Raw genomic sequence first — 27,290 nt, 5'->3', positions numbered from 1 at the left:
CGTACTTCACCCATTTTAAATCTATATAGCATAGACTGACCGCACACCGGGTATTACAGCACACCATTTTTACTTTGCAAACCCGACCCATGGATATTATTTAATCGAAACACACCCAACGAGGTCGTATATTGTGCTAAAGGTTTTTGTTTAATTTCTTAACGGTTAAAAATAACAGCAGTGCGATATGCAGCAATAATGATAATTATGTGCTTTTGGAGTGTGGATAAGATTGATTTTCAGGTTAACAAAATATAAATGAATATAAATCAATCAAAGTTTCTGATTTTATTTTTGGTTGAATGAATGAATTCCATTTTGTAGAGTTTTGATTATTGTGACATTCACCATTCACACAGTGGCTTTTTTCTTCATTAATATTTGCTTAACTTTTGCGGATTTGACACGATCGCATTGAACCCAATTTACATTAAATCTCTTGGTGGCAAATAAATTCTGAGCAGGTCAAAAAATCATAGTTTTGATAAGAAAGGAAACGCTTAATTAAAGTTTTAATGCCATTAACGTGAGTTGCCATTTGATATGACGAATCTGCAGGTGTGTGTCCTTTATAGATAAGTTGTTCATAATACCGCACCAATGCAATTACGTTTCAATCTATATTAATCTAAGGTCATAACGTTTAATATTTCATAAATGGCAATCTTATCGCCATAATACCGATTTTATGTCTCTCACTTCTTTTAACCTGTCACACATATTGACAGTTTTACTATCTGATCTATTACTTCATTTGATCGAAGATTTTCAAATATTGATTTCAGAAATCTTTTACTTCATTTGTTTTTAACACGCTTTTGGCTTTATAAGACCTCATTAGTGGGAGCTTGTCGTTTATTATTGCTGTCGTTGTCGGTAGCAGATGACAGCCGTCTGAAACAGGTTAAGTTACGCCTAGTGTTCGATGGAAAATCTTTTACTTCTTTAGTTTTACTATACTTTTCGCTGGATACGATCTACTTACTTAGGCGGGCACTATAACCTACTATTGGTTTGGCCTCCTCCAGCATTCGTCTTCAATCGGATCTATTCCGCGCCAACGTTCTCCAATCGCACACTCTTAGTGCTTTCAAATACCGTGTTCCAGAGAAATGATAACAGATGCCGCTGTGCTTAATCGATTAATTTTTATGAATTGGATTATCTCAGCCTCTTTGTACAGCTGATACAGTTCATGGTTAAATCGTCTTCGCCAATTGCCTTCCACATTAACTCCCACAAAAATGATCATCTCGTCCTGTTACCAACCAAGCGTTACCCTTCTACGTATTTCCTCTTCGATGATATTACTACCGTTGACTTGCGACCCAATTTAAATGAAGCTGTCGACAGTCTCGAAGTGTTTTCCATTCACCTCTAGCGTGTGTCTCGTTGTTTTGCCATTAAAGAATGAATTCTGTATGTTTGCCATCCATTATTTTTGTCAGTATCGTCGTTTCTGAAAAGTTAACGACAGCGTGACCTCATCCTGTCTGTCGGTAGCTGAAGCAAAGCATGATTTGAAGTTTTTCCTTAAAGGATCCGGTTTCGAAGAACTGCTTGAACTAGACAAGCAGTCGATTATAACATTACATTTTTTGCTTTCTGAGGACATGGTAATGAGTTATGAGTATCAATTTACATGTCCAAAAGTCTTACACTGCTAAGCTCATGTCGATTAGACATGGAAAAGGTGGTTCTTTTATTCTTTCGCTTTATTGAATTGCCTAAACGTTGAACTTCGCGATAATTAGTTAGTTACATCACAATTCCAGAAATTACTCAGCATTATTTTGACGGACAAACTTCGTTTTTACCCAGTGCCGTCTTTAGCTTTTGGGCGCCATCGGGCAATTGAAAAAATCGGCGGCAATTTATTAAAGTTAATTTTTTTTAAAGAATTTCGGGCGCCATTTTCTTCTGTTCTTCTTCGGGCGCCACGGGAATTTGCCCATATGGAAAAGGCGGCACTGTTTTAATAAAATTTGCTTATTAGCCGTGCAAATTGTTTTTGCTATTCAGATTTTTTTTGTTATTTATATTTGTGGGTATAATATACACGTCCATGTCCAACTAATGAAACGAAATACGGACGGATTGTGCTTTTTTTCTCTCAATAAAATATCTATTTTTCGTATACAACATAGCATATTTTGTGCACTTCATTGAAGTGTTGTTTATCTAGTCAAAATTAGATTTAATTCAAGTTTTTTTTAGATCGACATTATCACTGACCTTCAACGAATATATGACACTTTGATTCTAAAAGCATTCGCGACGATGATTTGAACAAATATTAGGAGTCTGAAAATAAATTGAATTTCAATTATTTTAACATTAGAAATGTAAATGAAAATCTCGTAATTCATTCAGCAGGAAATGTTTAATAAATCCGCCCTGTCTTTCTTACAATAAGTTGAATAAATTGTTGTCCATTTTCCATATCTATATACTAACTTCAGTCATTCGCTTGGTATTTTAAGTGGAGTTAGTTCACTAAAAGTCGTCGGACATACCAGTTTGCTGGTGCCAGCAATATATAGCGAAGTGAATAAATTAAAATCGTTAAGCCAACGCTTAAAACATTAAAACAATTCATTTATTCTCGAGGATCCAACAATCCATTTTAATCGCATTGTATTAGTTAGAATCAGTCAGCTAAATTTGCTATATTTTTCAATGTCACAGAATGTAGCCACATAACATTTATGTGGTCGTTGCAGTGTCCAATTGAATATAGAATTCGATTCATAATCTACAGAAATTGGTGGGAGGAACTATGGGCTGCTTGCTATAAGAAGTGATATTATTGAAAGACGGACCTCTGAACAACAAAATAATTTTATGGATTTCAGATTAGCGAATGACAAATGCCGAACTGCGTTGTTGTCGTTAAAAATAAATGTTTAACTATAAAATAGTCTGTTGATGTAGAAACTCGAAGAGTAGGTAGGGTCGACGACCTGTTTTAAGTTAGGGAAAACGAAATTGAACGTTTGTTTTTGCATTAAACAGCGAGTTCCTTGTTCAATTAAACAATTTTCTTGTTCATTGTATAACCAGGTGATTAATTGCACACCTTGTGTTATGTTTTGAAATTCAACAATTCAACCAATTATTAATGGGAAATTACAATTCATGAGAAGCGAAACTTTGAATGAATGTTATCTGCGCGAACAGTAAACTGAGTAACAAAGTAAGTGAAAATTTTTGTTTTATCGACAAATTGCATCGAAATGCGTTGAAGGTGTGTAGATTTCTTTGTTTCAAAGAGTTTCTTCCGCATAATTGACGAAATCGGGGCATTTTACGTGAATCGCCATGACGTCAATAGTAATAGGAAAATTAGGAAAACTTGGAACTTTGACTCATTCAGCTTTTTGTAGTTCTTCAACACACCACTGGCATTGCTAAACTACTAATAATGAAGTAATCATCGAATGGCCATCCGGACTTTAGAAGTTAAATAGAATTCTTTCCTTAAAAGCAGATATTTGGCCCAGTGAGTTAGGACACAGAACTGCTTCTAGCATGAACAAAACGTTCAATACAAACAATCGGTAGCTCATATAAGAAAAGTCTCCAAATTTGACACTCTTGTCAATTGAGTGTTCATGCTAGGAGCAGTGCTGTGTTAAGTAGCAAAGTATGGTAGATCTAGGTTACCGTTTCTCGTCTTCACTCTTTTAAATTTAATGCTAAAATGTATTTTATCCGTTACAATCATCCACAAACTACAATAAATAAACTTCGGAAAACAGAAGCTGTCGTGTGTCTCGAAAATAAAAAGGTTTGATGTCTGCATCTCACAGCAAACAATTTACCGTAGAAAGAAGGGATTGAGCAAAGTCGTAAGAAAAAGAGAGCAACCAAACGACAGAACCATTTATCTAGATTAAAGATGGAAATTACCGTAGTATAAACACTTCAACAGCACGCCAGCAAAACGAATTTATTTTGCTTTCAATGTTTGTGCCCCCCTTCCCCCAAATTACAATGAAATAGACAAGACACAAGCACATTTGAGATTAAGTAATAAACTCATTTTTTTCTCTGTAAACCGTAATTTTGCATTCGATTTTCAAATATAAAATACATTTGAAAAACATATTCTTACGTAAGTCATAAAAAGCCATTATAAGTCGCGCGCAGTTAACTCCATCAGCCCAAACATAATATAGCGAATCAAGAAAACAAAACACAGAAAAAAGATCATTTTGAATAGAATCAGATTTATGTAGAGCGTAAAATGAAATTTTCTTGTGTGCATGTAAGTTTGGCATGAAAAAAAACAACAAATTTCGTTTTCAATAGGAAAAGTGTGTTTTTAATATTTGCATCGGCTATAATCACTTTTGTGTATCAAATCTTTCGTCTCTTAAAAGTCCGCTGTTATAGACATTGTATCTTTACCATAAACCGAATAGACTTGATTTCAATACGACTCTTTATACCGAGACACACAAAATGCAATGAAAATTTACATATAATCGCTTTTCATCTAGTTGTAGTTTACTTTCTGGTATTATTAAATGGAGCAAATTATCTGTTTCAAAGACCAAAATTGCTGCATTAATGAAATACTTTTGTATACAAGAACGGACAAAAAAAAACGTATTTTAAAAGCATGCACAAAACGTGACATAAATAAATTTAATAAAATACCCAGTTGGGACTTTTGAATAGAATGTAGAATTTATCTCGAGTTACCATAAATTGAGATATTCGAAGGAAATAATCAATTACTTAATCGGTTTCGAGTTTCGAAGATCGAAATAGAAAAGCTATTTACGTAACTGTATTTCGCGAGTTATAAGCCCGACCGAAGTGAGGGTGACAAGCGAAAGTGCAAAGTACCTAGCAGGGTAATAGAAAAAAAATAAAGTAGTACTTTATTCGAAGTATGCGAATATTTCCATACCTTTTTTTTTCTTAATGTCATTGCAAAATTACCATTAAGGCTGCTAATGGTATTAAGGCTGATGACATTGTACCGATAGCAGCGAATCTAGGTCAGGCTCAGCTTATGCTACAACAGTTAAGTTGGCCTCAAGATGAACTTATCGAAAACAAAAGTCATGACCAACATCGGGGACGATAGAGAAATCAAAATTGGTGACACAGTCATTGAACGAGTCGACAGCTATGTATATCTAGGACATAAACTGAAGTTAGGTCTGGACAACCAAACTGCAGAAATAAGACGTAGGATTGGTCTTGCATGGGCAGCGTTCGGAAAACTCAGACTAATTTTCAAAAGCAAAATGAATAATAGTCTGAAACGCAAAGTTTTCGACACTTGTGTCCTTCCAGTGCTCCAGTGCGGAAACGTTAACTTTAACGAAAGCATCCGAAGATAAATTGAGAGTGACACAAAGAGCCATGGAACGGAGTATGCTTGGAATAACACTCAGAGACAGAATGACGAATCAATGGATTCGACAACAGACCAGGGTCGTTGATGTCATGGAAAGAATAGCATCTCTGAAATGGAGCTGGGCGGGACATATTGCAAGAAGGACAGACGAACGTTGGACCAAAAAGATCATGAACTGGCGACCTTATAAAAAACGAGCTATAGGTAGACCACCAGAGAGATGGACAAACAGAATTAAGAATATTGCAGGTACAAACTGGCAGCAAATGGCAATGGATCGTACGAAATGGAAAGACGTTGGAGAGGCCTACATCCAGCAGTGGATAGAAACAGGCTGAAAAAGAAGAAGAAAAAGAAGAATGGTATTAATGGTATCAAAATACGTGTAAAAATCTTTATTACCCTGCTACGTGCTTTGGAAAGTGCCTTAAATATGCCGTCCACAACCAGAGAAATGATAAGTTGGTATGCCTGTGGCGAAGCAATCTGAGGTTAAAAATTGTGTACGGTATGGGAGAAAATTACATACGAATTCTCTCAATAGAGGTGCCAATTTTTTCGACATGCTCCTTCTATCTCGCCATTGGCGTACCAACTTATCATTTCTCTGTCCACAACAGATACGCAAAAACCTACTCTATTTTTTGAGAGGTTCGACTACCAACTGATGTCTTTTGTTTTGTAATTCCTGTCTTTCTTGTTGACGGAAAGTTTCGTCCGTAGAACAACCGCATTCTCGATCGCTTTCCAGTTGATTTTTATACAAAGTTCTACTAACAATCAATCAAAATTGAACGACCACAACTCGAAAATAATAAACTCATTTAAATTAATAAAATACCATAAACAATAAGTCGGTTTTATGTGAAAATATTGTGCCTGGCTCTTATTATACGACATTAAATGTAACTCAATTCCTAAATCAAAATACTTAAGTTACGGCCCCGTTATACAGGATTGAAATAATAATGCGGAACAGACGAACAAGAGCATGCATTTTATGATGATTATGAATAAAATGTGGAATTTAGTCGGTTGCAATTTCTGTGGATATTGTTTCCATTCAATAGTATAGACATACAGACCAGACAAGGTTTTCTTTACATTTTACCACCGCGTACCATTTTACAGCATTTTATTGCTATTTATTGGCTAATTTAAACTGATATTTTATATGAAGTAATTCATTAAAATAAAGCTGCGATACTCGAGAATTTGCATAAAACTGTAACGGCGGGCACGACCGCAGGCTGGCATAAAATGATTTTTTTTTTTGGTTCTTTATGTTACATATATAACGCCAATTATAATCATCATATTATTAATGTGACGATAAAGTATATACAGTGAATCACCGATATATAATGTCTCGTTTGTCCACGTTACACTTATGAATATGGTACAAGAATGAAAGAAAGAAATTTACGTAACATTTCGTTTAAGATCAACAAATTGCATTATGTCACCAATCGAATACATATCGATGAATTATTGCATTTTTGGTGTGTATTGTAATGCGATATAAAATTGGTGTAAATTAATTGCTTGGCACAACAACGCCGTTTCGGATGCAGACATCATGTGATCAGAACGATCGATTGTAATTTGTCAGAATATTTATTCCCTCTTGTAAGCGGGTCGCCCAGCTTTACGCAAGTTGGTGCAACGCAACAATTCCTGCACAATATTAACTTTATTGTTGAAAATACTGAATTTATGTCGCTGTCTTAATGTTGATAAGATTATAAAATATATAAAAATATGAAGAAAAAAAAACTAGAACATTCTGCATTTTGTTCAATTTGCTTGGCTTAGTTTCATGTTCTTGCTAGTATAAATTACAATTTGTGGTAAATGTGGACAATGGAACGATTATAATGTAACCGAACCATTAGTAACATGTTGTTGCTTTCTAATGATGAAATTTTACTTAAAACGCTTGAGATGATAAATCAACTCCAGCATAGAAATACGACACTCTAACCTCGACTCAAAGTTAGAGTCTTTAACTATACAACGAAAGTATAAACAAGGCATTCATTCAAACCGGAGGACATGACGATTTCATATAAACAAACTCACCTCTCATGAGAGGTGAGTTTCTTTCTATGAAATCGCTATGTCCTCCGCTCCATACAAAGTTTGACATTCGACCATACCTTGTGTTGACGTTCATTGACTATTTAAATTGTATAAACAACTTTCGTGAATTAAACGTTTTACAATGCAGGTATTTGATTCTTTAAAATCGATCGATTCATTATTCGTGTAAAAAATATGAAAATGAGTGCGTTTGAATCCTTTTTTAAAATCGTTCTGTCCTTCGCGGTAACTTTAGACCATACCTGGTAGTTTATATTCATGGCTGCCATTTACACAAGAAATTCTAGTTTTCTAAAACAAACAACGTACAAGATTTGAAAAGATGTGGCGGCCAGTGAACACTGTCCGCGTAAGTGTACGTGACGCTGCTGATATATGTTGCTTACTTTCAATTGAAAAATCTGTAAATATTTGTAGGTAAATTCATTCGCGTTTTCAACTGAAAATTAAATTTTTATTTGGAGCAAAGAATCGAAATGTTCCAACAATTAATTATGCTTTGATTGACCGCGAAATTCAATGTCTATCTCTCTATAAAAATTCACCAATTTCATTCACATAATCTGGTAAGTCATTGGTAAACAATAGCCACATTAGCTGAAACATAACTTCCATAACCCGACAAAAACAACAACAAAAGAAATACTTTTACGATTTACGTTTTGTTTACGACTTTACCATACCGCTTCAGTATTAACGTTGTCCTATTTTTTTTTTGTTGGCTTTTACAGGCCGAAAAAAAGCAAAATAATCCACAACGGTTTACGATTATTAGCATTTAATTAGACATGACCTCAGCCACTAGTCTTTAATATTTTTAGTTCTTCTTAAACATACACTAATGCATGGGGTCCATTTATGGGAATAATGCTCGTCTAAGGCAACAAGAGCATTGTTGTCACTGCTGCATCACGATTAACAAACCTTTTGTTTTGTTTCGTTTTGTTATGTGCGAACTAATTAAATATTCGTAGAACGTGTGAATTTCTGCGCTCTCTGTGATATTTTGTATATTTCTTTAAAATGAATAATTTATTTTAGATTTGTAATTGGTTGCACAATGCAGTCACAATAATGTTATTATTAAGAGGCACCGGCGGCATAGCGTTTTGCAATGTGATTGTGATGATCGTTTAAACTTTACACGAGAACCACCAAGTCGAGGTATTTCGTAAAGGGCGCAGATGAGTATGGAAAATTTCTTTGCCAATTGCAGAAAAAGGCAAAACTATTCTTAAGAGATATTGGCACTTTGCAAATTTGTAGCCTACGTTCAGGCGGAAACATATTCGTTTTTTGATGATTTCTCTGAATCAATTTTTTTTTTGTAAAACCAAACACGCAAAAATGTGTTACTTTTAAAGGAAAGATAGTCATAGCTTAGCCCTTTGGCAGATTACCTAAATTTACACAATCTGCAAAGACTTCTCCAATTGGATAAGTTCACAATCCAATTTTTCCTTTAAAAGGAACACATTTTTGCTTGCTTTAATTGTTCAGAAAAATCATCAAAAAACGAATAATTTTCTTTGTAAATGTTCGCTACAAATTTGCAAAGCAATCCTCTAAATTCGGTCGAAAAATACATGAAAATGACCTGAATCTTCTTTTGAACGTAATCAGTTGCCAGCGAAGAATTATGTGTTCTTCGTCGACGACATCTGTTAGTATATAGTGTAAGATTGCGTGTAAAATCCATTACAAAACTCGGGATAAAAAGTTGAAAAATATCGGCTTCGCCTCAGATCAACCAAATTCACACAAAAACTCTCTTTTTCACCATTTTATCCTTTGTGTTGTAAATAACAATTACTTCCCGGTATCCGAGTAAAAATTTCACGGCAACCAAAAACGTACAAATTACTTCCCGCTACATGCATTTTCCGCTGGTTTTTCTTCAAAATTTTCCTGGATACGGTGGATACACTTAATTGTACACATTCACGCGGTTTCGATATGAAGGAACCAAAAAACATCTTTCAACCCATTTTGCATCTTTTCACACTATGACGACAGTGACAAGAAAATGACTTCGAGTTCTTTAAATCTATGGAAATAGCGAATCATAAGAGAAATGGAAATATACGTCCATGTCGCTTCGATACTTATTGCGGGTATGTGGTGATATTAGCACAATGCTGGTTTGATCCAACTGTTGTGCACATCTTAAATCGATTACTTGTCGACTTCTTCTATGTTTTCTTTTTGGCTTTAAGCTAATGAACTGCCCGAAAATGATCTAATCTATCGTTCATATTATTAACATTCAATTTTCTATCTTCCATTAGGTTTAGAAGCCCAGTCGAGACGTCCTGCATCTCGTGTTTTCACCACAAACATCAAATCTTCGTCGAACAGCGATTTCAATTGTCCCGAAGAATTTGGATATTATCCACATCCAACTGACTGTTCGCAGTACTATGTTTGCGTATTCGGTGGTGCCTTATTGGAAAGTTGTACAGGCGGTCTTATGTACAGCCATGAATTGCGTAAGAAACTTTTGAAAATATGTTTCAATTCCAAATAACACTCAACACTGATTCAAACAGAAACCTGCGATTGGCCCAGAAATGTTGGTTGTGAATTGAGCGATAATATTGCACCATCGGCAATAGATCGCCAAGTAACGCCACGCATACCACAAATACAAACAATTCAACCACAGGCACATACAAGTCAACCACAAAAGTTCAGATTTTCATCGCCATCTGCACCATCGTCGTCAGGACAAGGTATTCCGGCTAGAGTGCATGCAATTCCACCGCCTCCACAATTGAAAGTAGCCCCGAATCCAGTTATCACATCCAGAGGACAGCCCAAGTTCGAAGAGGAAAAAGATCTTGCCGAAGTAAGGGTCACCTTTGCTGCACGAACTTTTAAGGTTTTTCTGACAATTTTTTATTTTGTCGAGCAGCTGTACGCTGAAGCCCATGAAACTTTGCCACCGGTGGAGGAAGAAGAATCTGATCGACAGCAAAGAGTTTACCGCGGTCAACCAAGTACGGTTACCCAAGTGCAACGAGATCGTGATGGCCTTCTCCATCAACCAAGTGTAAATGCCATTTCGACTCACGGTAAAATCGGATCGTTTGCATTCGGTTCACAGATCGGTCAGCACAGGTAGGCTTTTGAAAATATTTTCCCACCTCTCTTTGGATGACCAACTGACCAAAATTGACTTAATTACCAATAATTAGTGACCGTAAGAAAGCACATGCGGACCGAATAAAACGTGACATCGAAACTGAGACATACACGAACGAAACGCTAGCGATACAGACATCGTCACCATCAACATCAGACGAGTACAAACGTTCGCCCAGACAATTACGACCACCACCAATAGCCCGATCACCATGGCAGTTCGGGAACAACGATCAGTACAATAATGACAAACAATTTCAACCTCGACTGACTGTTAATCAAAACTATAATCCATTTCTGACTGTACCACAAAGCACAAACTCTAGTCCGTATTTTAAGCCACGCGAACAGTCCAACGCTAAGCCGGAGTACAATCCGTATGCCAATTCTTACTCGAAAGCCAACAATGCTGGCGGGGAGCAAGCTAAAACGAGTCAATTTCACTCGAATCCGTCGTATCGATATGTGGATCAAGACAATTTCTACGCAAACAATTTCAAAGCATCCACCAAAGATCCACTCTATCCGGATACGCAGAATACTCCAATTTATTCAAATAATGCGAAACCGAAGTTCAAGCCGGCACATGACGACCGACTGCCCGACAATTTCTCATTTTTCCACTTCGGGAATGACAATCGCGACGAACGAGAACACCGTAAAATTATCAGTCCTCAGGAGTTTGTGAACAAATTACCCAACGTGGCTATCCTACCGAATGCGACGCCAAAAAATCAATTTATATCGTTCAGCACCGTCGGCGGTTTTTACAACAATCAACCAACCACTCAATCGCCAATCGATGACTACAAAGAATTTAGCAAATTTCGTCAATCGAATGCAAATGGAAAATTGAGTTTTAGCACACCACGGCCGAATGTCTATCACTCATCGCCGGCACCAGTGTACGAATCAACTGACGACTATTACGATTATGGCAAAGGGTCATACGTAGGCAGTTTCTATTCCACTACACCTCCGCCACATCAACAATATTCAACGCCACCGAGGATATTTTATCAGCCCGTAACAACAACTCAGCGGTCCAATTTTTACAATAAGGCAATTACAAAACATCAAGAACTGCCGACAACATATTCACCGCAATACGAATATCCTACAACTCAGAAACCGCAACATAGACAACATTCAAATATACAAACGACAACCCCGCGCGTAGCCCCCGATATTACTAGTCACACATACTATCCCGTAAATGTTGCTTTCCAACAAATCGACACCAAAGAGCACCACAAGTCGCCCGCAATATTTAACTATCACGTGGTGAAAGACGAGATCACCAAACCGACTCAGAAGACGCAAAGGTTTTTTGTGACGAAAAAGTCAACAGCAGAATCTACGACAACATCGCCGCCTCCCACAACCCAAAAACATTCAACCATCAAATTGGGCGACGATTTCACTGGCCCATTGGTTGGCCTAGATTTCGACTTTGACAAATTTGTTGCTGGGATTCGTGAGACACATTTGTCGCAATTGGATGCAAAAATTGCCAACCATTACAAAGATAAAGCTTTGAACACGACGCCGAAAAAAACCTATGTTGATGTTAGCAGGGCCACTACGACAGCCCGTTCCATTCCAGATTCGTCCACATGGAAACCAGTAGAAACGACAACAGTAACATTTGGCTCGAGAGTGGAGAGAACGACTTGGAAGCCGACGACGAAACTTAATAAACTGTTGGAAACTGGTGGTCTTGTTAATAAGAGCACACCAAAACCATTCTTCAAGTACACTGCACTAAGCAATGATTTTAGAGTAAGTTGAAGAGGCCAGACGTAAGAAAAAATTTTGTTGCAATTTCAACACCCGTTAGTCCGTGAAACGAGCGCTCTTTAGAATCTGCAGTTTCATTCCTTTCTCTGTAATATTCAATTTTAGCTGGGTTATTCATTCGTCATGAGCTTAAAAGCTTACTAACTGCCCACAAACATTTGTAAAATTTGAATTGATTTTACCGTAGTCTGTCAGTCTTCCTTGAAGTAGCTAAAGTAGTCTGAACCGAACGTTCAGTGCTTGGATTTAGGCTACTTACGGTTAAGTGCTTCAAATATGCCAGAAATATTGTCGTAAAATTTAATGAGAAACATTTCCTCTAAGTATCAGACATCAACCGCTCCAACAACAGCAAAGACCCAGTCGACCACATTAGACTCGGATGAGTATTACTATGAAGATGACGAAGAAGACGAAGAAGAAGCAATAGAAAAGGAAAAAGAACAATTAGATGTTCTGAAGCAAAAACCCACACCAACACCATCGGTTCGTCCGTCAACGCGTTCTCCGAAAGGTTATGAAAGCTTCATCAACAGCATTCCCAAGAAACCCACAACCAAACTTCAACTGGTGAACAATGAAACGTCTGACGACGATGACGATGAATACTACTATGACGATGATGAGGACGACGATGCCATTCATTCGCCTCCTGCAATAAAATCACAGTTCGTTCCCTTATCGGAAACAATGGCACCACGGCCACCAACCACACCATCCTATCGGAATAGCTCATACCATACGCACTTTCCATTTCTACAACACACAACACCGAGTCCCGACAATGTGTTCAATCGCAATCAGCAAACTGCAACGATTCCCGCTTTTATAACATTCCCGAAAGACATTTTCCAAGACATAAAACCACTGAACAACATTCAACGTTACTTGAACCATTCAACACTACGACCGTACACAAAGCGAACACGATTAGGCTCGACTAGCGCGCCTGAATTTACCACCGAATTTCTATTTACAACAACGACCACAACTTTACCACCAACGACAACGACGACACGGACCAGTACGACAACCAGAAAGATTTACACAATTCGACCGAATCGCGGTCAGCCGAGATGGAAGTTACAAAAGTCAATTGACGGAACGAAAAATAACAAAAATTTATTGGAATATGATGACAAAGTGGGAAACAGGTAAATTTTGTGTTAGGGGACAGTGTAACTACGGACCAGTACAATACCTTACACATAAAATTTCGAAAAATTTTTTCAATGATTTTTTCAAGCTTACCGAAAATTTCGTTTTTTTGAAGAGTTGAGCAATCGACACAATCGCCGACCGTTTACATTCAACAACCATCATCTAGACCGATTCCGCAAAATAACAATCGAAACTATTACAACACGACCAACAGCAATGCGGGGTACTCGAATCCCTCTCAATTCGATTCATATTATTCCGTGTACGACGAAGATGTTGAATTGTATAGAGATATTGGTAGGTGATCACCACACACTTCTGATGCTCGTTGATGTCAATTTATTGAGTCCTCATTTTCGCATAGATTACGGTCAACAATACACTACAGTTACACAAAAGCCAATCCAGTCCACATATCGACCAAGTACTGTGTCAACTCAATCGCCTCCAAGAGAGACGTATGTAAAACAGGAACCTGTCTACGAACAACGGCCTGTTAGCTCTTACAATCCAGACTATGATGAAGCACTCATAGCACAGGTAATAAAATCGTTTTTTTTTTGTGTGAGAAGTGAATATCTCATTTGCCGTTATTCTGTTCAGTTGGAAGGAGATAGCACCTACGACCATCCACCGAGGAACCAGCTGAGGTAAGTTCTTGTACATAAATACTTAGCCGGCATATTCACACTGAACCACAAGTCATATTTTGTTCACAAAAATTGCAAGTCCCATTCGTTTCATGAATTGCCATTTCTAATACAAAATTTATAAAATCCCATCAAAATGCTATGTAATCATTCAGGGGAAACGAAATAAATTCAATCTCCGATAATCAATTTGCGGTAACATCAACACGTTCACCAAACGTTGGATATTCCTCTACAACATACACTCCGACTAAACAAATTTATACAACATTGTCGACGACAGCATCGCCACAAATAACTTCGACAAGGTACAGAGAGAGAGGAAGCGTGTGCGCTTCGCGAGAGAAAATAGCTTTTAGTCGCAGGAAGACAAGAATTTACGCTAATAGATGATACGTAAACGAATTTCGGCTGTTAATCCGCTTTTATCATCTAGTTTCTCGTATAGCCAATTCGGTTCTCATTACATTCATTACAGTATGGGAGAACGACGTGCTAATTGCCGGTATCACATTCAGAAATCTTTGATTTATTGATAGAATGGAATCGACTTTGTGTATGAGTTGACCAGCTGGTCTAAAGACTTATGAAACGACTGTGTTTCAACGAGTGTGCCACCTGGTAAGCTGAAGCAAACTTAGACACAAATTCGGTTTACATTAACTGTAACATTAGGGGTAAATCATACCACGACTTTTACGGACCATTTTGGTCTACCCCTATTGATGCCAAATAGCCACAGCAAAAAAACAATGAATGTGCTATCGCCGAATGCAGTCGTTAATCATTAAATACTAATTGAAAACAAAATATCTTAGTTCAAGTAGAATTAATTTACCAAACGGGTGTCATCGGTTCGGAGTGTCGTCATCGCAATCACCTTTATTAATGAGTTTACGTAGACCGAGCTATCATTAGATGGAAGGCCTTTTTAATTCCTACTAACATCTATAATATCAAACAGATTTTAGACCAAATTGTACCTAGACTGGTATTTCGTACGATAAAATGTGTCCCATTCTGCAGTTTTATTGATTGATTGTCATCAAGAGAAACGTGAAGAGAGTAGCTGCACTCACTTGTACATGTAAAGTGGAAGAAATGGCATAGAGACGCTATTGTTATGTGAAATGAATGTATGTGGAACGAATAAAACGATGGAAGGAAATAATGCCCACGAATTGTTAGGACTTATTTTGCATGTTTACTGAAAATATCATCAATCGATGAGACAATTTTAAATAATAGATACGATATCAATCGAATATTTTATCGATAAATCGATAAATACCATAGGTGCGCGTTAACATAGTGCCCGTGACGCAAGTCGTATTACTAGAAAAAAATTTAAAAAAATTTTGTCGTAGACTCCGTAACCATATTCAGCAAATATTGAAGTTCTACAACTCAAATCCAAATGACTCCAAAAAACTAGGCGTCCGTACAAGTTCAACGAGCTATCACACATTCTTGTAACTTAAAATTTGGCCACGCAATAAATCTTACAAGAAGCCACATTTCCATACATTTTGGCCTATTGCAGCACTTTAAACGAAATGAAAAAATCCTACGTTACTTTGTTAGTCCGTCCGTGTTTCCTATCTTCTAAAGTCTTCTTTAGAATTTCTTGAAATTTTGGGAGTAGATTCTAGTCGGCATTCTAAGACATTCCACAAAAAAAAAATGGGAGGAACGTGCCTCGTTTGGGAACTAGCGCTCCCGGAAGTTTCCATCCCTATAACAACGTGTTTTACGTATATGTGTGTCAGAAGAAATAACTTTTTTCAGCTAGTAATTATGAATAGTGGTTGGTAAATGTCGAAAAAAGTGTTTTGATGAATTTGGGTTATTTTCGACATGAGTGATGTGTTCCAAGGTTGATTCCTAAATTTTGGGATGAGAGATGATTCCTCTGGCACTTCGTGACGCAATTTTTTTTTTGGTAAAATTTTTCGTCTAGAATTTTTTGGCCTAAACTTTGCTTTGACAAGGGCAGAATGCGTCACCTACAGCAATATCAGATGTTTTGAAATATGCCCAGGGACTTGCGTCACTTTTACTCTTTGAGTGTTTTTGACTGATCGATTATCAGTCGATATTTATAGGTAAGACATTTGATTGATATTGATTTTTTGAAAACATCGGTAATCGATTTTAGGGAAACAATCGATATTTCATCTAATGAATTGTCGAATGTGCCCAAATAGAGGCCAATTACAGAGTAACTTTCCCAAATCTTCGAACAATTGATATTCAAGCGTTCTACAGCTCTTTTGAAAGCTTAGATTTTACTGAAACATATTCAAGTGTACTTCAACATTTCAGAAACGGTTATTTATCTGATAGCGACATCGACGACATGTTATTTTACCATCAATACATCTTCCCGATATATTAGACGACTAGTCGATTCATAAATGTACATTTCTTTATATTAGTTTGTAAGTCGCTTTGGCATGTTAATTAAACGGTACGGTTCTCGAGTGACGCTGCGTTCATAAGTCATCCGGACAGATGTGGGAACTAAAATCGATGTACTGAAAATGTCGATGAACGCGTATTTTTAAAAAGAAAATTATTTTTAATTTTGACAAAGTGCCTCATCGCAGTTCATTATCATTTCATTGCAAATTTTTAGTTCTCATTACTGTTCCGACCAATTTACATCCATCACAATCAATCATAACAGTATACACATAAAAATCATAAAACGGAAACACAAAATTAGCCTAAATTTGTAATTAAATGTCCGCTGATGCATTTTGATGGAAGCTAAACAGATGAATGTATTACAAAACATGGTTTACTAATATAAGCTCCCCTCACAAGACAAACATTTATCTTATGGATGCCATATCCATTGGAGACTTGTTTAATTCTGTTTTTAATCAACAGATCAACATTGTTGGATGATGACAACAATACAACATCTGAAACAATAATTTTAAAGTTGTCAACACGCGCGGGTATCCCAGCCGCATTGGTTCCGTCCAATCCCAATAATATCCCATCCAATTCCCCACTCACCCAATCGAACAGAAATAATCAACCGTCAGAAATAAACGTACAAGTGTTACCGAACCACCCATTCCCTGACAGTACGAAGACCAAAAATCCAACACGATTAATTAGAACTAATGACAATGTAGACGCAAGAATATTAACATTAAGTTCGGGTTATCAAGCACGTAGTCGAAGCGCAGACAGTGTCGCTTCCACGACAACATTGTCGCCAAAACCGTCAGATATCGAAAGCCAGCGTCAGAAAATATTGAATTTCGTTGTGTCTGATGCACAGCCACAAAGTTTCCAACCGAGACCGTCCACAACAAGTACTACCACAACAACAACAACAACAAGCACAACATTTCGACCTCCACAATATTCAGAACAGTTAGGCGAAGAGTTAGACTCGCAAAACGCTTTTGTAAATAGGCCATCATCAATCAAATCCTATCCAACTACCACAACAAATGCACCCAATGCTCTTATATCCGGAATCCATCTCCCAGCTAACAGATTACCTAAAACTGAAAACATAAAATTAGTTTTGACATCAGGACTCAGGGATGTTAGTAATGAGGAAATTAAGCAGCCCGAAGTGGAACAGGGATCTGTTGAAATTGTTCCGTTATACATTCGGGAAAGTAATGGCAAACCCTTGGTTGACGCCACCGTTGAGCCAACAACGTATGCGCCAGCGAAACCATTTAGATCAATCAAGCGACCTACCGTTTTTTCAGACGCGATCGCCGAAATTGATAGCCAGGATGGAGAGGAATCTATGACGAATATTCAACAGCGACCATACGAACAAAATCTAGAATCTGCTGAATTTGTACCTACGCCAGCGTCACCAACAAAATTAGTTTCCAAATTTTCGTACAAATATTTAGACGATAGGAACTATCGGAATAAGCCATCAATCAACGAGCCAGCTCCATACTTCACTTCTAGATCAAATAACTTCAAGGAAGTGTTAAATAAGACATACGAAACATCAACGACATCAAAGTTGTTTGTGTCTCCTTACACCAGTTTAAGATCGATTTTACAAGATGAAAGCGTAAAATCTACATCTTTACGACCGGTGATTCGGCCAAGTCCAATAAACAATAAGAATCATACATTGGCTAGCTCTTCACCGCCACCTTTGCGCAGTTACTATAGTATAACTGGTACGCCAAGAAGTATATCGACATCGTCGACTACAAATCGATTTATCAAGTCCACTACAGAACCAACGACCACAACATCAACCGATTCTACTACGACAACAACTAAATCAACAATTCCAACGACAACAACCGCTGCTTTATCGGATCAATGGATATCACTATCGTCAACTGAAATCGATCGATACGTTAAGTCGCCGAAGAAATTGATACAGCACAGCAACCGAAATCAATATCAAAGTTTCAGTACAACAGAAAATTCTGTGGAAAACGATGAGCCTACGACGTATTCACCAAATCAACCAGAACATGCGTACCGTCGGAAAGTAATTAGAACTCGCCCATATGTAAGTAGTACCCCACCGCCAGTGCAATACGACGAAGATGATAACGATGAAGTTTTAGACGTCATTCGAGATGCACAGTTTTCGAAATTGTTGGAATCGGTCTTGGATACCAGCAGCAAACCAAAGAAATACGAAACGAGAAGAGTTTCGAACCAGGTTGTGCCGGTCACAACCACAACAACTGAACAATATCCGGAGAATGTTTTTGATTCAACAACTCGATTGATCGAAATAACCGATCGACCACATCAATATTTTTCGCATTACCGCCATCTGTCTACGGAGCGAACAGTTGGCAGTGCCATATCATCGACGCAAAGATACGTTAACAAAACGACACCGAAACTAAGCGATGAACAACTGCGTGAGAGATTTAGAGCTACTGTTGAAATGCCCGAATTTAATATACCAACCGAATCTGAACGGAAATTGTACAAACATACTGCGGCAGAGGACGACTCATCGAACGAATCTGACTTGACAACGACGTTGACCAATACGATTACCGAAGTGACCACACAAAGTACATCGACAACGACAAAAACCGCAAAACCCAGTCGAACAACAACAACGACAGAAGAATTACCAGTCCCATCGACATCGACCACACCAAAATCCTCCAGTACAACAAATTCCATAAATACGATCCCGCCGCGCGCATCTCGTGTCAATGCTGCCATCAAAACAACTATAGCTGCTGCTTCGCTGCCACGAAGAGCCACAAAAGCACCCGTTACATTGAACTGCACAGAAAATTCACCAAATGCTAAGTGCAACGAAATTCCTTCGAGGTACACCAGAGACTTTTTAATTAAAAAATTTAAAAGAAAAGGGAAAAGGAATGCGTGAGTGTGTTTGAGGTTGACACGTTTTCGATATAGACACACTCTGCCAGCCAATTAGAAATTGTTTGAAGAAAAATAAAATGTTGAAAGGGAGATTCAATCGACCAGTGTGTTGTTCGGTCAATGGATACAAACAATTAGTTAGAACAAAGGTTTCGCAGTAGTTTTTATCGCGTTAACTGCAATCGAGCATGACTCACACAAACAATTTTCCTTTAGAACAAAACAATTCGATCAAGAAAATAGTTTTTAGAAAATCAAAATTTTGCACCATTAGTTACACCATAATTTCTTCTACTAAAAATTATAATCCACACTACACACTGTGCTTCTTCAGTTCAAAATGCTTTAAGTTCTAAATTAAAGTAAAACAAATGAAACTTAGAACAGTAAAAACGATTTGGTTGCGCGCGGCTGGAGACATTTACTTCCTGTTTATCCTTTCCTATTTCGTTATTCTATCCTATTTATCTCCATCCCCAAAAACTCCCCATCTCCCATACTAATAATAATTTCTCTGTTGTATATTTTAGTACTATCTGTTGTTTGCACCTATGTATCTTAGTTGTTGGTTTTAGAACTTTTCTTTTACTAAAAATGTTCATTATCACTCATTTGATGCATTCGTTTTATTTTGTAAACTAACTAAAGCGACACGGTAATCGTATTTTTAGCACAGGGGTTTTTTAGAACAAATTCTTAGTTTTTCGGAAAGCTTAGAAATTCTATACTTAAAGGGCATTATAACACTTCGAAACATAAATAATATTTTTTGCATCCGGTTTGTTCCTTTGACGGTAAAATTAATTGTTCCAATTTAAAACAATTCGCAGAACAAATTCGAATACAAGGAATCGTGGAACGTCACATTTCTCAACAGCTAGTGGTGACGATCGGCCAGCTACTGTTGCTGTTAATCGAGGAACTCATCCACCGTAAGAATGGATTCACAGCAACTGAAATGATTTTTGTCTAAAATTTTTCAATTTAGCTCAGTTTCTTTATGGAGCCAAATCAATGTTTGCTCCTACCAAATTGATAAGGAAACTCAAGGCTGTATACTCTGGGGAGATCACGCAGATCGCTATTTTATTAGATCCGCGGGAACACACCTTTTCCATACAAACAAATTCACCAAAATTGAATTGAAATTGAATCAACTTGGTGTGTAACCCGCGTATCTGCATCTGCGTAACCTCCCCAAAGTATACAGCCTTGAAGGAAACTAGCATCCATTAGAGTCAGATGCAGTGAAATTTCGGCATGAATTTGCTTCAGATGATCCACACGATACGATCAAAACCGATAAAGCTGCTACTCGCAGGCGTGTGGTAGTGGTAAAACCATATAAAGACGTTTAAACAGTTTTGATTGTTTATGTGGATCAGCTGGAGCAAGTTCATGCTGAAATTTCAAGGCCTTTAACTATAAGCAACGCACTTCAAATAGAGTACTTTTTGTATGAAATTTTATCAGTGTAAAATTTTGTATGGAGCACTGTCAAGTTTCAGTACCCTATTTATAGTACCACTTTTGATTGAAGTACGTTGCTATAAGTCTTTTCAAATGAAACTGAGTGAAAAAGATAAAATGATTTTTGATAGAACGGAATAACAAATTTTCTAATTTTATTTTGAATACAGTCGCTCCCGTCCAACACTGAAACCATCTGGAACGATCGTTTCGAAGGCTCAAGAATTTGTCGACATCTACCGGAATCCACCAAGTCGTCCAGAGCCTTTGTATCCTCAACCTACTCCCGATAAAACTGCTGCTAGATGTCGCAAAGATGTTTGCTTGTTGCCAGATTGTTCGTGCGGAGGCAAAGAAATTCCTGGTAACGTACAAAACGTTTTTGACTACATTTAGCTCTCTGATTAAAAGATTTAAAGTGACGGGCGAAGAGTATTGAACGAATCAAATCTAATGGTTCTGTAGTTCGTTGAGGACCATTGTTCCCGTTACTCTTGTTTTGTGTGTGCGCAAAAAATATCTCGAAATACATTCGAATAAAATTCGTCCTATACACATTCAGGTAATATACCACCGAAACAAACACCTCAAATCGTTCTCATTACCTTCGACGACGCTGTGAATGATTTGAACAAAGACTATTACGAGGAGATTTTCGAACGTGGACGAAAAAATCCGAATGGTTGTCCAATAACAGCCACATTTTATGTTAGTCACGAGTGGACGGACTACGGTCAGGTTCAAAGTCTTTATGCCAACGGCCATGAGATGGCTTCACATACTGTGTCGTAAGGAACAATCTTTTTTGTTTATTTTCTTTACCCGGAAAATCATTGAAATCAAGTGAATCCTGTGCTATGTAAATCCTGTCGCACAACTCGTGTACATATTGTGGACCTTTCTTTTACATTGTAAATGTTTCGATGGGTCTTTTGTTTGTTACTTCCACACAGCTCATCCTTCTTGTATACCTTACAGACTTACCTTATAAGCCACCAATTATTAATACAGTGAACTAATCAATTTTTGTTTTGTTTTTCTCTCTTTTCATATTTTGCTTTAATTTTCCCGTTTTCCATCTCAACTCTACAACTTAAACGAAAAATTCATTCCGTTAAAAAATTCGTTCTTTGACCCCGATATATTCACGGGAAAAGGTGATCTAAATGTTGAAAGTGTACCGCAGATCGTTCTGTTAACGTTCGACGATTCGGTAAATGATTTAAATAAGCAACTGTACACGGACCTATTTGAGAAGGGCCGAGTGAATCCGAATGGTTGTCCCATATCGGCCACATTTTATGTCAGCCACGAATGGACCGATTACAGTCAAGTACAGAATTTATATTCGGACGGGCATGAAATGGCTTCGCATACTGTGTCGTAAGTCGTGTTTAACATTTTATTGGATATTTTTACTGCACTTCATTTTAAAAGAAAACAGAAAAAATTGGAAAAATTTAAATAAAACAACAGAAAATACGGACACCACTACACACACGATACACACAAATCAAATATCTGAATTAAATTTTATTGATTCGATGAAAAAATTGTCGGTTAACTTTGGGTCTGATTGATTCAAAATCAAGCCACCAACGATTTTCTCAGCAAAACTCATTTAATCACCGCACGCATCAGGGCAAATAAAATCCATTGAATAAATTTACTAACCACTTTAACTCCGAAGCAATACACTCTCTAGCAACCTAACTACTTTGATAAGTCAGCAGTACAAACGAAGAAATAAGGTAGAACTTTGACAGCGTCAAAACGAGGTTTGTTTGCTAGAGAGAGAACTGTCTGAAGTAATTAACTTTCGTTTTAAATTTAATTAATTGATGTGGTTGAAGGACAAAACAGATTAATATTTCAAAATTCCAACGCCTAACATTTCGTAATGGTTGAAAGGGCTTTCGAAACACACAAATCATTTCGCATTATAATTCTTCCGAATGGACACAGAGATTAAAAAAAAATCCTTTTTCAAAAAATGAAAACCCGCAGTCACAGTTTCGGTGAACAGTTTTCGCAAAAGAAATGGACTCGCGAAGTGGCCGGTCAACGTGAAATACTTGCTGCTTATGGTGGCGTCAAGTTGAACGATGTCCGCGGTATGCGTGCACCATTCTTGTCGGTTGGTGGAAATAAAATGTTCAAAATGTTGTACGACTCGAACTTTACGTACGATTCGTCGATGCCCGTTTATGAGAACAGACCACCCAGTTGGCCATATACGTTAGACTATAAAATTTTCCATGATTGCATGATACCACCATGTCCGACAAAGAGCTATCCAGGTTTGTGTTTGTCTGTCATATCATTCTCGGAAGCGATAAATTAATCGAAAAAACTACTAGGAGTCTGGCAAGTACCGATGGTAATGTGGCAAGATCTCAATGGAGGCAGATGTTCAATGGGTGACGCTTGCGCAAATCCACCAGAATCAGATGGAGTGATGAAAATGTTGATGAAAAATTTCGATCGCCATTACAGCACCAATAGGCAAGCCCTTTCCTTTTTCTCAATAGATGCGGCTTAACTCAAATTTTGCTCATTTCCAGGGCCCCATTCGGTTTATTCTATCACGCTGCTTGGTTCACTCAGCCGCATCATAAGGAAGGATTCATTAAGTTTTTGGACACCATCAATGCAATGAATGACGTTTGGATAGTCACCAATTGGCAGGCATTGCAGTGGGTGCGTGACCCTACACCGATTGAAAGGATTAACCAATTCCAGCCATTCCAGTGCGACTATTCGGTAAGATAATTGTTCTATTTTGATTTACCCTCAACTGGACTGGACTGATAAAACTATTACGAAGGTAAGCGTTAAGCCGCGTAAATTTTGTCGCGACTTCAATTTCCAAACGTAACGAGACAACAATTAGTACAACTACATTATTTTAAAAACACGACAGTAGAGCAACTAGAACCGAGAATTCGTAGCTCAGAATTGCTATTTTTGAGAGGCTCTCGGTACGATAACTGTGCTACGGAAACGGTTCGCTCGAAGGTTTGCTTTGGAAACGGTTTGCTCTACCACATCGTTTCCAAAACATTGACTACTGATACTTCATAAGTCATAAGTTTCAAGATTACTAAACCCATTCACTCCAAAATAGTCGGAAAAACGAATTTCGATTGACTGCATTCTTCTCTTTTTTTTGTGTATCGAATTAGGATCGACCAAAACGCTGTAACAATCCAAAAGTGTGCAATTTGTGGCATAAATCTGGTGTACGATATATGCGAACGTGTCAACCGTGTCCGGAGATCTATCCTTGGACCGGCAAAACTGGTATTCGGTCATCCAGAGTAGACAATGATGTTGACGAATAGAATTCAATTAGATCGGAAAGAAAAGAAATTTACGGAGGATGAAGAATTGCACTCACGATAAAGAATTTTTTTTTTGTTTGTTTACAAAAATGAGAGCAAATTATTTATTTTAAAAGTTTATTATTTATGTTTTATCCTTTCTAAAATTAAGTTAAAATTTCAACTTTCTTTTTTTAAATTAATTTTAGTTTTTTGTTTCGATTTTTTTTTTCGTTTAATATTTAGCATCGTCGCTTCTTATAGTATTATTTGTGATATTTATTTGTCCTACTGAAGGCGAAATTTAATAATTAGAACAAAAACGAGAAATTTTTCTTTCGAACCCTGTAAAAGAAGGCAAAATTTTGTTGACAAAAGATGGAGAAAATACAAAAAAAAAAATAGTTTTTAAAAAGTGTCTTCATCACCTTATCAAATCATCCGAACATAAAGTTTAGATTTAATTCAATTGAAACTTGTAATTCTTTCTTTTCGTATTTCGTTTACTTTTCTCTTCATATTGTGCCAAATTTTGTAAATATTTTCTAAACTTTTCCAATTTAGCTTTGTGACATCCTATCTCTATCTATCTTAAAAAAAAAAAAATCATTCAAAATCAATTCACTTCAAAAAAAACCTATACAAACGGCCACATTATCTATAATCGACAATGGAATAATGAACTATCCTAAGTTAAGTTTTGCCGTCTGTCAAAGGATGAAAAAAATTTTGTTATTAAGGTGTCTGACTCATCACGATGAATAGAGAAAGAAATTTTGATAAAATTAAATTGCTTAAATTTGATTCGCATTTCTCTTCTTAATCACTTTATAGTCGGGTCCCTTGTGCCAATCCGCTCACTTTATATTTTTCGAGCTTTTCAGTTGTCATACATGATTGAGCCATTTTTTCTGACACAAGGGCCTGGACTATTAAGGACCAATGTGTCTGTTTTGTATTAAAAAAAAAGAATTAAAATTTTGCTTGGATGAGTTGCATACCTTTTTAACGAAACGAAATTATTTTCTTTTTGTTTAGGAAACTTTTAAAATCATTCGCACACCACTGCCCGCACATCTCATTTTGATTTGCTAATACTTTTAGTTTAAGTAAAAGTGAAAAAAAATTAATTATGAAATGCAAAACGTAAAGTTTTCTATTTTTATCGGAAAAGAAGAAGCTATGAGAGACAAGGTAAATAGAAATAGTTAATGCGATATCAGACATGTTGTATATTATTTAGGTTTTAAATTGGCTATAATTAATGATAAATTTTGGCGTTGAAGAATGCTTCGAAAAAAATAAAAAGTAAAATAAAATCCTTTCTTGTTTGTAGGCTTAGTTTTTTGTATACAAAAAACCAGTGAGTGACACAAGCAAAAAATAAATATTTTTTAAATTTAACGGAGCGTAATTTCAATTCAATTTACAGGTGACAACACATTTTGTTCCAATGAATATAATAAAACCAGGTGTTACTTCGCCGGGGCGGACAAAACGGTTTGAAAAACGGAGTCAAACGCACACTTTTTCATATAACGTAAAATATATAACTCAACTCAACTAAGGGTCTTCAACAAATTCCTAACCTGAAAAACACAAAAATGATTCCTTTTTTATTTGATTTTTCTTTATTATAACATACTTGGTTGCATTTGTGGCAACTTAAAATCTAGTATAAGTGGTCATCTACTTAAAATGAGTCCTTCAAATTATACGTCCAGTCTATATGCAATTAACACCATTTGATGCCTTTGGCTGTAATTACCGGTCAAAACGATTAATCTTAAGGGTGAATTTGCCAAAATTTCGAACAAGTTGTTTAAAACAGAAAAACAAGCCTTCGGCGATTTTTGGAGGGTGTACAGTAAATCTTGATTTCTGGCGTAAAAACATAATTACTTCGAGGATTTTTTTTAACCCCGTACGAAGTACTGGGGGCTTATAAGATTAATATGCCGTTTGTAACATGTTGAATTGGAAGCAGACGGTAAGGGCAAAGCATTTGTCTATGTTCATAGATAACGAATCCGCAATAAAAAAAATGTCCGTCTGTCTGTCTGTCCGTCTGTCTGTCTGTGACCCCTCTAGCTTGAGTAAATCACAACATTTTTACAAAAGTAAGGTCAAGTTCGAAAATGGGCATGGTAGGGTCGGCCCTTCCAGAGCTAGGGCCCTATAGGTGTTTTTCAGTCTTTCGACGATATCTACCGAAATACGCACGCAATAGCTGCTTGTGATATATCAAATGAAAGGTATTGACGAGTAGAACAAAGTTGCTGAACATCGTTTTTGGGTAAAATGCAACGCGGGCTTGTTGGGAGTGCTCAAAAGTCGTTACTAGGCCCTAAGTGTTTTTTGCACATAAATCGAGTAAATCTCATCCGATTTTGCTAGTTTTTGTTTCATTTGATAGATAATTGAATGCCGCATAGAATTATGGGCCGCTACTTGGCCCTAAGTGTTTTTTTGCACAAAAATCGAGTGAATCTCATCCGATTTTACTAGATTTAGCTTTTTATGGAGGGTAATTGAATACTGAAAAGAACGTGGCGAAAAAAGTTTCAAATTTGGTCCCTTGGACTATGGCCGCTACTCGGCCCTAAGTGTTTTTTGCACATAAATCGAGTAAATATCATCCGATTTTGCTAGTTTTTGTTTCATTTGAGAGATAATTGAATGCCTAATAGAATGATGGCAAAAAAAGTTTCAAAATTGGACCCTTGGACTAAGGCCGTTACTCGGCCCTAAGTGTTTTTTTTGCACATAAATCAAGTAAATATCATCCGATTTTGCTAATTTTTGTTTTATTTGAGAGGTAATTGAATACCCAATGGAAAGTTGGCAAAAAATTTTGTGTTTCTAAAATAATGTCGTAAATTGTTGGTTTTA

The 27,290-nt window shown here is 36.9% G+C and overlaps 1 protein-coding gene across 5 annotated transcripts in view; it reads left to right on the top strand.

Annotated features, from left to right (window-relative positions):
- Positions 1-25,802, top strand: part of LOC119071494 (mucin-5AC) — a 131,637-nt gene extending 105,835 nt beyond the window's left edge. Inside the window, exons 2-18 of one of the 5 annotated variants that reach the window (XM_037176354.1) lie at positions 9,769-9,969; positions 10,030-10,328; positions 10,395-10,600; positions 10,678-12,406; positions 12,749-13,578; positions 13,698-13,882; positions 13,950-14,125; positions 14,189-14,235; positions 14,391-14,543; positions 17,131-19,548; positions 20,436-20,537; positions 21,246-21,439; positions 21,638-21,863; positions 23,083-23,375; positions 23,436-23,580; positions 23,640-23,838; positions 24,261-25,802. In XM_037176354.1, the coding sequence (XP_037032249.1) occupies positions 9,769-9,969; positions 10,030-10,328; positions 10,395-10,600; positions 10,678-12,406; positions 12,749-13,578; positions 13,698-13,882; positions 13,950-14,125; positions 14,189-14,235; positions 14,391-14,543; positions 17,131-19,548; positions 20,436-20,537; positions 21,246-21,439; positions 21,638-21,863; positions 23,083-23,375; positions 23,436-23,580; positions 23,640-23,838; positions 24,261-24,419 (7,562 nt within the window). In that variant the 3' untranslated portion in view covers positions 24,420-25,802. Of the gene's footprint in view, positions 1-9,768; positions 9,970-10,029; positions 10,329-10,394; positions 10,601-10,677; positions 12,407-12,748; positions 13,579-13,697; positions 13,883-13,949; positions 14,126-14,188; positions 14,236-14,390; positions 14,544-17,130; positions 19,549-20,435; positions 20,538-21,245; positions 21,440-21,637; positions 21,864-22,232; positions 22,459-23,082; positions 23,376-23,435; positions 23,581-23,639; positions 23,839-24,260 lie in introns of all 5 variants that reach the window. The other 4 variants (XM_037176353.1, XM_037176355.1, XM_037176356.1 and 1 more) reach the window with 4 other exon arrangements.
- Positions 25,803-27,290: the final 1,488 nt, after the last annotated feature.

This window comes from Bradysia coprophila (genome assembly GCF_014529535.1).
Source record: "Bradysia coprophila strain Holo2 chromosome IV unlocalized genomic scaffold, BU_Bcop_v1 contig_5, whole genome shotgun sequence".
Taxonomy (NCBI): Eukaryota; Metazoa; Arthropoda; class Insecta; order Diptera; family Sciaridae; genus Bradysia; species Bradysia coprophila.
Note: the sequence above shows the minus strand (reverse complement) of the source record. Positions and strands in the feature narration are given on the sequence as shown.